General features: G+C 47.1%; 1 protein-coding gene across 1 annotated transcript; it reads left to right on the forward strand.

Moving 5' to 3' along the window:
* The first annotated feature begins 2,117 nt into the window (after positions 1-2,117).
* Positions 2,118-7,488, forward strand: LOC146724894 (uncharacterized). Its single transcript, XM_085488382.1, has 5 exons — positions 2,118-2,162; positions 2,376-2,691; positions 3,445-6,627; positions 6,748-7,073; positions 7,258-7,488. Exons 1-5 carry the CDS (start codon positions 2,118-2,120, stop codon positions 7,486-7,488), a joined length of 4,101 nt encoding a protein of 1,366 aa, XP_085344508.1.
* The last annotated feature ends 4,490 nt before the right edge of the window (positions 7,489-11,978 follow it).

The raw sequence follows: 11,978 nt of genomic DNA on the forward strand, positions 1-11,978 counted from the left end.
ACCACAGGGCCAATCCTAAAGGGGGACTACGGAGGGCCCGGCCAGCCTCCCGATTGTTCCCGAAGGAGAGATGCCGCGGGAAGAAACCCGGAGGAAAAGCCTCTCAACCAGCGATACATTACCGGCGTGAGAATTACCTCAGCTACAGGGTGAGGCGGGGGGGAGACCTTAGGGCCCCCGCCATCGACCCTATCATCGAGGGAATGCGCAAAAGATCGGCGCGAAAAAGAAGGTATCGAGACGCGCGAGGCCCGGCTCTCCACTGTTAGGTGTGCCTTAGACTAGAGAGGGTGACTCCAGGACTCCAAAAGTGCGACCCGAGGACTCGACTTCACCGGCAGAAACTGTAAGCCGCCTCTCGAGTAGTCGTAAATACGTCTTGGTTGGTACCGTAGATATTGATCGTGTACCGTAATTACCGTGAGTACCGTACTCTCTCATTTTTCGTATAGTTTTGTGTGTGAGAGAGCGGACTCTCTCTTTTCGTTTTTCGGAGTATCGTATCGCGGGGCCAGCCGACTTTGCGTTCCGCGAAGCAAGCCCTCTCCGAAAAGTGCCGCCGACAGTCTATCGTCTCGAAAATAATTATTATAAATTCGGGTTACCGAAATAGTCAGAGTCACGTTTTTTATAGGCTCGATTAATAGATTTTCGGAATTTGCGTGTAGCCGTCTCCGCGAGTTTGTTAACTATTCCATTGTTCTCGACTCGGCGAGAGAGTCGTGCGAGAGAATCACGAAATTTCCGTCATCTAGTTATTATCTTGTTTTTTTATACCGTGCCGTGTCTCGGAGTATCGTATTGTGACCTCTGTCTATACCGCGTGCCCGCGAAAATAAGTTAGACCATCATAACGTTTACCGATTTTGTATTTGTTATTCCGTTTGTATATTATTGTCGCAAAATTATATAGAATGTTTCACCTTGTATAATTAATACTAATTTTGTAAGTCAATTCCGAAAATACCGATATTCGCCGATCTTATGATATTATATTTTTCGTTTCAATACCGCTAGTTTATCTATTACTGTTTGTTACCTAATTATATTATCCGATTGTATGTATCCGATGTCAAATTGTAAATCCTAAGTGTCAAATATATATATCTGTCAAATTCTAACACCACGTGTATGTCTCTCTATACCTCTCTCTCAACCATAGACCTATCACTCCTATAGACCCGCGACTCTGTATGACTTTTGGAGAAGTGACGTTAAGTACCGTTCACAGTATTATCGTAGCGCGTTCACACGCGCCTGGCGCCCAACTTTATCGTGAGTTAATGAACGTCCCTAAGGGCGAATAATTAACTCTTCTGATGCCGATTTTTACCGTTTTATTAATTAAACTTGGAGAATTTTTAAATTGAATGCTCCCCTGTCCGAACTTGGCGTTTCGGCACAGGAAAAGACGTTGCAATACTGAACATCCTTTGCATTGATCAATATTACTCGACATAAGTTCTTTTATGTTATAAGTATTTATGGAGCAAATTATACAATAACATCAATAATAGAAAAGAAATCAAGAATAACCAACGCATATTCGTCAATCTATGATTGCTATACAAGCTAATAATAATTTATATTCGTTCTCTTATTCTTGTCTCTCGAAAAAGTATAAGCAATAAATTATCAAATCTAACAAGTACGCGTGTCTAACATTGTAGACTAATTTACTTTGAATTATGCTACTGTTATTATTTATCATTAGACAATGTTTGGGAAAAAATTAAATTTCCGTGATCCCCGCGCGCCTTCGATATACGCTCCTGAGAGCTCTCTGTAATTGTGTACATCGACAGTTTGTTATTGCGTCCACAAGGGCGAAGCGCCGAATTAGGAGAGAGTTTCCGCGTCTTTAAAAAGGAGCGATGCGGCACGGAAGGCGAGTCTGGTACGACGAGCCGTCCGGTAAACCCGAGAAGAACATTTGTGATCCGAAGAATAAAAATTACGTATTCTTACTTAGAATAAAGAGACTAGTTCCTGCTATTTATCCTTGCCTATCGACGCAGTCCACAAGAGAGAACTAGGCGATAGCTCCGATAAAACCCAAAGGAGAAAATATACAAAACATGGTCCTTCGAGCCGGATCTGTGTCGAGAAATTAACGGATGGATTCAAACAAGATACACGTGCAAGCAGTGCAACTACTTCAAGTGAGCCATTCAACAATTGCGCTACATTCCGAGTAAAAATTTCCGTACGACAAGGAAGTATTTCGACTCACGTACATACGTTCTCCATTTCAACACCGTGTTTACCTTACAAGGTCGAGCTCTGCAAGACAATAGATCGAAATGGACAAGGCAATATTTGCGTTCGATACGAATTTACGTTATTTAACGAACTCAATAACGAATTTCCAAAAGCTTGGAGTTGATAATCAAACTCATGCCATCACTAAAGGACGATTTCAACTCTTGCAAAATTACTGGAATAAATGCCAGGAGAATGCCGCTATCATTGAGGCAGTAGCAACCGACGCAGACGCGGCACAGCTTCCCTTCTTCAAGAGCAAGCTGCTAGACAAGGCGGAGGTCTCGTACATGCAAGCCTACGACTTCTTTCAAGAAAAACTCGAGGCATTCAACGTCGCTTCAATTTCCATTCCTGTACCAACGGCGGCCGCAACGACGTCCATCAACGAGATCCGATTGCCGAAGATCAACTTGCCTTCTTTCTCCGGTAATGTAACCGAGTGGCTAACGTTTCGCGATTTGTTTCTTGCGCTCGTTAAAAATCGCCGTTCCATATCGCAAGTCGAGAAATTGCAATATTTATTATCCGCGGTTACTGGCGACGCTGCTAAGTTGATTTCCCATCTTTCTCTAACCGATAGTAATTTCGATGTTGCATGGAAGGAACTCACGAATCGTTACGAAAATCAACGCGTTATTATTGACGCATATTTCAAACGTTTATTTACCATTTCTAATGTTTCGTCTAACGATCTGTACGGGTTAAAACAATTACGCTCCAATTCATCGGAATCGATAAATGCTCTGCGTGCCTTGAAATGTTCTGTAGATGAATGGGATATGATTTTAGTCTACATTCTTGTACAAAAACTAGACAAATTGACGAGAAAAGATTGGGAAGTCAGCTTAGGTTCAGAGAGGAGGTATCCTACGATGGAAAAACTATACGCGTTTCTAGATACACAAATTCGTTCGCTTGAGGCTGTATCCAAGGACGGAGATAACTCGAAGTCCGCCAACGGAAACTCATCCGAAAAGAGTTCCGGTGCTCGCTCGATTCCAAATGCGGCACGAAAAAATAATATAGTGCGTTCTCACCATACAAACACCGCGAGTACGTGCGCTCTTTGTTCCGAAACACATCGTTTAATGCATTGCGAGAAATTTCAAGCGTTAAGCATTTCGCATCGACTAGAGTTTGTTCAAAAAAATAATATATGCAAAAATTGTTTGACCAAAGGTCATTACGTTTCGAATTGTCGTAGTTCCTTTACTTGCTTGAAATGTAAAAGACAACATCATACTTTGTTACACGAGAATTCAAGGTCAAGTTTAACGACAACAACAGACTCTGGACAATGCGATAACGCGTCCAACGTACATTCACACGTGAACGCGGGAGTTAAACCCGTGCTCCTGGCTACCGCACGTGTTTGTATAGGATCAGAAAACGGTCGACATGTTTACACGCGAGCACTAATCGATCAAGGTTCCGATGCCACATTCGTTTCGTCACGAGTCGCTCAAATGTTGAGAGCTTGCTTAATTTCAACACGCGTAAAGGTATCTGGCATCGGTGACACTACGTCTAATTGCGTTCAACATGCCGTCTCTATTTCTATCAGCGCGACTAATAAAAATGATACGATTCTTCATACCAAAGCATTGGTCGTTCCAAAAATTACAGCGTACATTCCACCTCATTTCCAATTACAAGAGATTCCGTTTCTTTCCAAATTGAATCTAGCCGATCCAAATCCAAGCTCAAATGATGCAATCGAAGTACTTCTCGGGGCCGAATTATACGGTTCAATTATGATGGGTGGCTTAATGAAAGCTTCTAACGATGCTACACTTGCGCAAGAAACGATATTCGGGTGGATCATTTCGGGTCCTATTTCAAACCAAAAAAATAGCCAAGGAATTCACGTTCACCAAGCAACTTCTGGCAATCTCGATTTCGAACTCCGACGTTTTTGGGAGCTGGAAGAAATTCCAACGACACACGCTCTCTCAGAGGAAAATCTTCGTTGCAACTTACATTTTCAAGAGACACATATGCGCGATTCTTCAGGGCGCTATGTTGTCCGCTTACCCTTCAAGTCTGGTCCTCCGATAAAAATCGGCGAGTCAAGGTCAGTAGCTACGCGTTCACTCGCGCAACTAGAGCGACGTTTAGCCAATTCTCGGGAAATTTCAGGGCAATACGTCGACTTTCTTAACGAGTACGAAGAGCTCGGGCATATGCAAGAAATCGAAAACGTGCAACGCTTCTTTCAACCGACGTTTCTACCTCATCATCCAGTTATTCGCGAGGACAATACTACAACCAAACTTCGTGTAGTGTTTAATGCCTCGGCAAATATCTCGAATAACACTTCTTTGAATGACCATCTTATGATTGGTCCAAAGTTGCAAGCCGATCTTCCGGCGATTATTCTTCAATGGCGTTTGTACAAATACGTTTTTTCCGCTGATATTCAGCAAATGTTTCGACAAATACAGATTCATTCAGACGATCGCCAATATCAATTAATATTGTGGCGTACGATTCCGAACGAGCCAGTCCATACTTATTCATTAAATACCGTTACTTATGGTACTGCCTGCGCGCCTTATCTCGCCCAACGCGTGCTCAAACAACTTTCAATCCACGAGAGTTCGCGTTTTCCACTAGCTCAAGCAATTTTGCAAAATGAAATATACGTTGACGATGTCCTATCCGGAGGCGATGATAAACCATCCACGATTAAAAAACGCGACCAACTAATCGGCTGTTTACTAAGCGCAGGCATTCATCTCAGAAAATGGGCCAGCAACGATTTTGAAATTCTACAAGATATAAATCCTGCGAATCACGGTCTAGCAAGTTCCAAGCCTTTCCAAGAAGGTGAACAATTAAAAATACTCGGTATTCATTGGACACCTTGCGATGATAATTTTTCCTTTGAAATAAAATTCCGTCCACCATCTACCAACATTTCGAAACGACAAATCCTTTCGACGATAGCGAAAATATTCGATCCCCTCGGATGGGTGTCTCCGATCACGATATCTCTCAAAATTCTACTGCAAAAACTGTGGAAATTTTCCTACGGATGGGATGATATTCTTCCTGCGGAAATAACAACCGAATGGAATGCTTTTTGCGAAAAGATGTTACACTTGACGACTCTGCAAGTTCCTCGTTGGTTAGGCTTCGAGCGTAACATTCAGTGCTTGCATTTACACGGCTTTTGCGACGCTTCATCTAAAGCCTATGCAGCGGTAGTCTATTCAAAAATTGTCACGAATTCTGGCGATAGTCATGTTCGACTTCTTCTATCAAAAACCAAGGTTGCTCCGATTAAAACGATTTCGATTCCACGACTCGAGCTCTGTGCGGCTCAGCTGCTAGCACGCTGTATTTCGTTTACTATTGACGCGATAAAATTGCAAAACATTCCTGTGTTTTGCTGGAGTGACTCGACAATCGTATTAGCATGGTTGCAAAAGGCTTCATCAGATTTAAAAGTATTTGTAGCTAACAGAGTGTCTTCTATTCAAACGAAGCTTCCTACGGCGACATGGCTGCATGTGCCAACAGAAGACAATCCCGCAGATTGCGCATCGCGCGGCATAAATCCAGCTCAGCTAACGCCTTCCAGTTCCTGGTGGAACGGCCCGGCATGGCTGAAATTTAACGAGGATAATTGGCCAGTTCAATCTACGATAAGTTGCACCGAAGATGATTCCGAATTGAAAGCGTCAAATGCAGTCCACTCGCATCATTCAAATCGAGCGGAACTTTTTGAATCCTTCAATCATATCTCCACGTGGCCACGCTTACTACGGGTCACCGCATACGTCCTTCGGTTCAAGTTTCGAACGAGAGTCCCAGATGTTGCTCAAGGTCTCTCTATTTTGCAAGTCGATGAAATAAAAACCGCGCACAGATTCTGGATTAAACAGATGCAAACGGAATACTTTTCAAAAGAAATCGTCGCTTTCAAAGCCAAGTCAAGGTTACCAGTTCGATGCTCCATCCATTCTCTCGATCCGTTCCTGGATCCCTCCGGTATCCTACGCGTGGGTGGTCGACTTCAACTGTCTGACCTTTCATATGATCGTAAATTTCCGATTCTACTTCCAAAGCATTACCTTTCTAAGCTCATTATCGATCAAATTCATAAGAATACACTTCACGGCGGTGTACAGTTAATGCTTCGCACGTTGCGAGAACAATATTGGATTCTGGGGGCGCGAAGCATGGTAAAAGGTTGTATCCGCATTTGCGTGACATGTACTCGGCATCGCGCCATAACCGGCGTACAATTTATGGCCGACCTTCCTACATTTAGAGTAATTCCGTCCCGTCCATTTTGCCATACGGGACTTGATTACGCCGGCCCCTTCGCAATTCGAGACGCTTCCGGCCGCGGATGTAAGTCGCACAAAACATACATCTCGCTATTTGTTTGTCTCGCTACACGAGCTATACACTTAGAGCTCGTTCATGATTATTCCACGGCTGCGTTTCTCGCATCTTTCGAACGGTTCGTAGCGCGTCGTGGCATTCCATCCGATCTTTATTCCGACAACGCGACTACTTATCAAGGCGCGGATCGCGAACTTGTTACAGCGATCCGACAGACTCAAGCCGACGTAGATCTGCAGGCGAAGTTCGCGTCAAAGCCAGTTCAATGGCATTTCATTCCGCCTTCTGCCCCTCATTTTGGGGGCATGTGGGAGGCAGGTGTTAAGAGTGTTAAGCACCATTTGCGACGTATACTTGGTTCCTGCACACCTACGGTCGAAGAGTTCACCACGCTTTTATGTAACATCGAAGCATGTTTGAATTCGCGCCCGATCGCCGCACTTCATGACGATGTAAATTCTTGCAATGCGCTCACACCTCACAGGGCATTTTTTAATTGGTAGCGCCATTAAATCGATTCCGAGTCCGAGCGTCTTACATATCTCCGAGTCACGACTCGATCGATGGCAATTAATGCGTGCGAAATACGAGCAATTTTGGAAATTGTGGAGTCTTGACTATTTGAACACCTTGCAGCAGCGTTTTAAATGGCAGAATCGATCTGATGAATTTCGCATAAACGATATTGTTCTAATAAAAAATCCTAATTTACCTCCCTGCAGATGGGAACTTGCGAGAATCATCGAATGTAAGCCTGACAAGGATGGCCTGGTGCGAGTTGCTCAGGTCAAGACCGCGTCTTCTACTTTTGTAAGACCTATTGTTAAACTCTGTAAATTGCCGGTAAGTCCGGACGGTTCAGCGTAATCTAAATTCTGCAGGTTGTCTCCAATGATTGCAGTTCAATGTGTAAGGATTTACCCCTGACTGTCATTTGAATCCCTTGGCGATTCAACCCGAGGGGTATGTTTGGGAAGAAATTAAATTTCCGTGATCCCCGCGCGCCTTCGATATACGCTCCTGAGAGCTCTCTGTAATTGTGTACATCGACAGTTTGTTATTGCGTCCACAAGGGCGAAGCGCCGAATTAGGAGAGAGTTTCCGCGTCTTTAAAAAGGAGCGATGCGGCACGGAAGGCGAGTCTGGTACGACGAGCCGTCCGGTAAACCCGAGAAGAACATTTGTGATCCGAAGAATAAAAATTACGTATTCTTACTTAGAATAAAGAGACTAGTTCCTGCTATCTATCCTTGCCTATCAACGCAGTCCACAAGAGAGAACTAGGCGATAGCTCCGATAAAACCCAAAGGAGAAAATATACAAAACAGACAATTATAAAACATATATATATATATAGCACTACAAATTATATATGTATATGTTTTATAATTTATTTTATATTTTATTATTTGACAAGTTAAATCTCTCTGAATCATAATTTGCGCTTACATCTTAAAGACGAAATGCTGTAACTCTCTGATATTCCAATCTGTATTTTTGAAAAGGACCACATCCCGTATGGTCGAAACGTTGAAATAAATATATATACAACTTTAATTTGAGGCCAGTGTAGTCAGACCAAATCTATAACCTCTGTTTTATAATTGTCTAATGATAAATAATAACAGTAGCATATATAATTGAGAGTAAATTAGTATATTTTATATATATATTTATATATAAATAATATATCCACATATATGCATAAGCATATATAAAATTTACAAAAATGGGTGCTTATTAGTCTTGCTACGTTACTGCTTTCTGCTACGGAAGGCCAGAAAGCATTTTTAGGCGGCATCTCGCGTATACTGGCACGGTAGAGGAACAAGGAGAACACGGATGATTATCGGTCCTTGTCTCTCTTACGTGCGTCCGCGTGAGCGATGCAGTGGTGTATGTACGTGTACAGACATACACCACTACATAAAACCCGAGAATTGGTTTCTCGGCGTTGGCAACACTGAAACCGGAGTTTCGCGTTGTCACCGCACGAGGTCTCCAATATCAATTCGGAGTTTGCCTGGGTGTACTGCCGACCCTTAAGTTCTTTGTTCAGGCTTCACGCCACCGGACGCTCCGTGCGATCACCGTTCACTTTGTATACCAGCGATCCGCTAAACCCATAGGGTGACCTGTACACTTCTATCAAACATTATTTTCGTTGTTCTTTTCATTTGAATAAACCAACTATTTTTATATTAAGGAATAAGCGAGTCTTAGTTTCCCCCCTTCCTCCCGAATCCTGGAACCGGCGAGCCGATCCGCGGCGTCGGGAAAGGTGAACCGTGATATGGCGCCCGAACAGGGACCTGCCCAGTAGAAATTCCGACTCGCTTAGACCTGTTTAAATGCCCGCGTGGATTAACCGATTGTCAAAATCCGAAGCCGTTGCCTTGGCCGAGAGGCACGGGCTTGAAAGTCAGGGGACTCTTGACGAGGTCCGCCGACTCCTCCGCCGATTTGTCGGGCAAAACCCCGCGTTATTCCAAACTTGTATGACCGTGCCCACTATTCACGTCGGGATGGCCACTGGAGGCCCAACCAAGGATGAGGGACCCACCTCCCCGACACTCATCGAACCAGCCAAGGTCATGAATCAGATCCGGAAATGGGGGTGCCATTTTGATGGCAAAGACCCCCTGGCGTTCCTCGAACGCACAGAAGAGTTGTGCCTGGGGTACGAATACACCGACGCCCAGATGCTACTGGGGCTACCAGAACTCCTACGGGGAGATGCCCTGCTATGGTATCGCAACATCCGCGATACCATAGCCAGCTGGGCCGACTTTCGACAAGCCATCCGTCGGCAATACTTGCCAAGTGGGTACGAACGGCAAATGAAAAGGACAATCCAGGGACGACAACAACGCCCAAAGGAGTCCTTCCAGAGGTACGCTACCGAGGTCCTGACAATGATGAGGCGGGCCGGGGGATATTCACCCCTGGATCAATTAGAACAGTTATATGAAAACATGGACCCGGAGTACCAGCTACTCATCCGTCGAACCGACGTGCTCAGCGTCGGAGACCTCAGCTTCCGAGCCACCGAATACGAGGAGGTCGACCGATGCAGGCAAGAACGGCGAAAGGACACACCGCCGAGCCACACCCCGGTTGTAGCTTCCGCGACCTATAGTCGGGAGGAATGTTGCTGGCGGTGTAAACAACGAGGGCATACCCGCATAAATTGTAAGAGACCGCCGAAGAAATTCTGCTCAAAATGCGGCAAAGACGGGGTCCTTACCCGCGACTGTCACCCCCCGACGGGAAACGGGGTGCGGGCCGGAGACGTCGCGGCCGTCGTCCAGCCCGACTCTGCTTAAATTATAATCCAAGACCGCATCTCCTGATCCAGATCGCCGGGCAGCAGTATTGGGGCCTCCTCGATTCCGGCTCGGAGATATCATTTCTTAATGCCAACACAGCCCGCCGAGTTAGCCGCACATCATCGAGTCCAGACCCCAGGGCAACAGAGATACGCCTGGCCGACAGGACCCAGGTCCCTATTGTCGAGACTATTGAAACAACGGTTAAGTTGCAAGGGAAATCGCACCGACACCGCTTCTCCGTGCTCCCGCAACTGGACAACGCCGTGTTGATAGGCGTGGACCTCTGGGCAAAGCTAGGGGTAGAGTTGCGCCCACCGCCCAAGTCCATTACCTATGCCACGGCCAAGGAGGGGGCCGCCACGGCCAGCATCAGGCCGGGCACCGCCAGTGAAGCGCTAAAGCTACAAGCCTTCCTGAGTAGCGAGCTCCCAAAGTTCGAAGCAGTCCGCGGCCCGACTGACAAAGCCGTACATCAAACTCGGCTCAAGCCGGGGCCGCCCATCAAACAGCGGTACCGTCCCCGCAATCCGGCTATGCAGACCGTCATCGACCAGGAGGTCCGAAAAATGGAGGCCGAAGGGGTCATTGAACTCTCCACCAGCGCCTGGAGCTCCCCAATAGTACTGGCCAAGAAAAAGGACGGAACCTACCCGTTTTGCATCGATTTCCGCCGGCTAAACGCGGCCTCCGAGAAAGATGCCTACCCGCTGCCTCATATTACTGCCACGTTGGACAAGCTGCGAGGCGGGCACTATTTATCCACATTGGACTTACGCAGCGGGTATTGGCAGGTACCATTGACGCCGGAGAGCCGCTCCGCAACCGCCTTCACGGTGCCAGGGAGAGGGCTGATGCAGTTCCGTGTTATGCCGTTTGGACTGCACTCAGCCCCAGCCACCTTCCAGCAATTACTCGATACCGTGCTGGGACCTGCCTTGGAACCCCACGTCCTCGTTTACCTGGATGACATAATCATCGCATCACGCACCTTCGAGGAACACCTGGGCCATCTGGCCGAAGTTTTTCGTCGCCTGCGGGACGCCCGACTACGCCTCAACCCGGAGAAATGTCATTTCTGCCGACCAAGTCTCCGGTACCTCGGGCACGTGATCGATCGTCACGGAATCCGGACAGACCCGGAGAAGGTGCGGGCCATTACCGATTGGCCCGTCCCCACGACCCTCCGCAGGGTACGACAGTTCCTGGGGGTAGCGTCATGATACCGCCGATTTATCGCCGACTTCTCCACCATCGCCGCCCCTCTCACTCGCCTCACCAAAAAGAGGGCACGCTGGAACTGGGCCATGGAGGAAGAAACCGCGTTCCAGAAGTTAAAACAGGCGCTAACCACCGCACCCGTCCTCGCCTGTCCGGATTTTACCCAACCATTTGTACTCCAGACCGACGCCAGCACCCACGGGTTGGGGGCCGTGCTGACTCAGCACCTCGGCGAGGGAGAACGAGTCATCTCATACGCCAACCGAACCCTCAACGCGGCAGAGCGAAATTATAGCGCCACCGAGCTGGAATGCTTGGCCGTCGTGTGGGGCATACGCCGAATGCGGGATTACCTCGAGGGCTACAGGTTCACCGTCGTGACCGACCACCAAGCCCTAAAATGATTGCAACGAATCGAGGCCCCTACCGGGCGACTGGCCCGCTGGATGTTCGAGTTGCAACAGCACGACTTCAACATTCAGTACCGGCGAGGTACGCTCAACCAAATGGCGGACGCTCTCTTTCGCCTCCCGGAAGCCTTAGCCGTGACCCGGCCGAAATGCCGGTGGTATCACCAAAAATTAACCGAGGTACATAGACACCCGACCGAGCACCCGGACTACAAGGTACAGAATCGACAGCTATATCGGCACATCCTCCATGATCTGGACTTCCGGGAGACGCCAGCTGAGGAACAGTGGAAGCGGTGCGTACCTACGGATAAAGGGCCTGCTCTGCTGCGACGAATGAACGACGACCCGGCCGCCGGACATCTGGGCATCTCTAAAACACTTGCTCGAGTGGCCC

The sequence above is a fragment of the Nylanderia fulva genome, unplaced genomic scaffold (genome assembly GCF_048542155.1).
Source record: "Nylanderia fulva isolate GAGA-0341 unplaced genomic scaffold, ASM4854215v1 Scaffold1111, whole genome shotgun sequence".
In the NCBI taxonomy this organism is placed as follows: Eukaryota; Metazoa; Arthropoda; class Insecta; order Hymenoptera; family Formicidae; genus Nylanderia; species Nylanderia fulva.

Bases quoted from the DNA above. Each gene is read 5' to 3' on its own strand.
- LOC146724894 (XM_085488382.1), top strand. From the start codon at position 2,118: ATGGATTCAAACAAGATACACGTGCAAGCAGTGCAACTACTTCAA. The intron at 2,692-3,444 runs GTAATGTAACCG...GTTTGACCAAAG, and splicing joins CAACTTGCCTTCTTTCTCCG to GTCATTACGTTTCGAATTGT. The intron at 7,074-7,257 runs GTAAATTCTTGC...AACACCTTGCAG, and splicing joins TCGCCGCACTTCATGACGAT to CAGCGTTTTAAATGGCAGAA.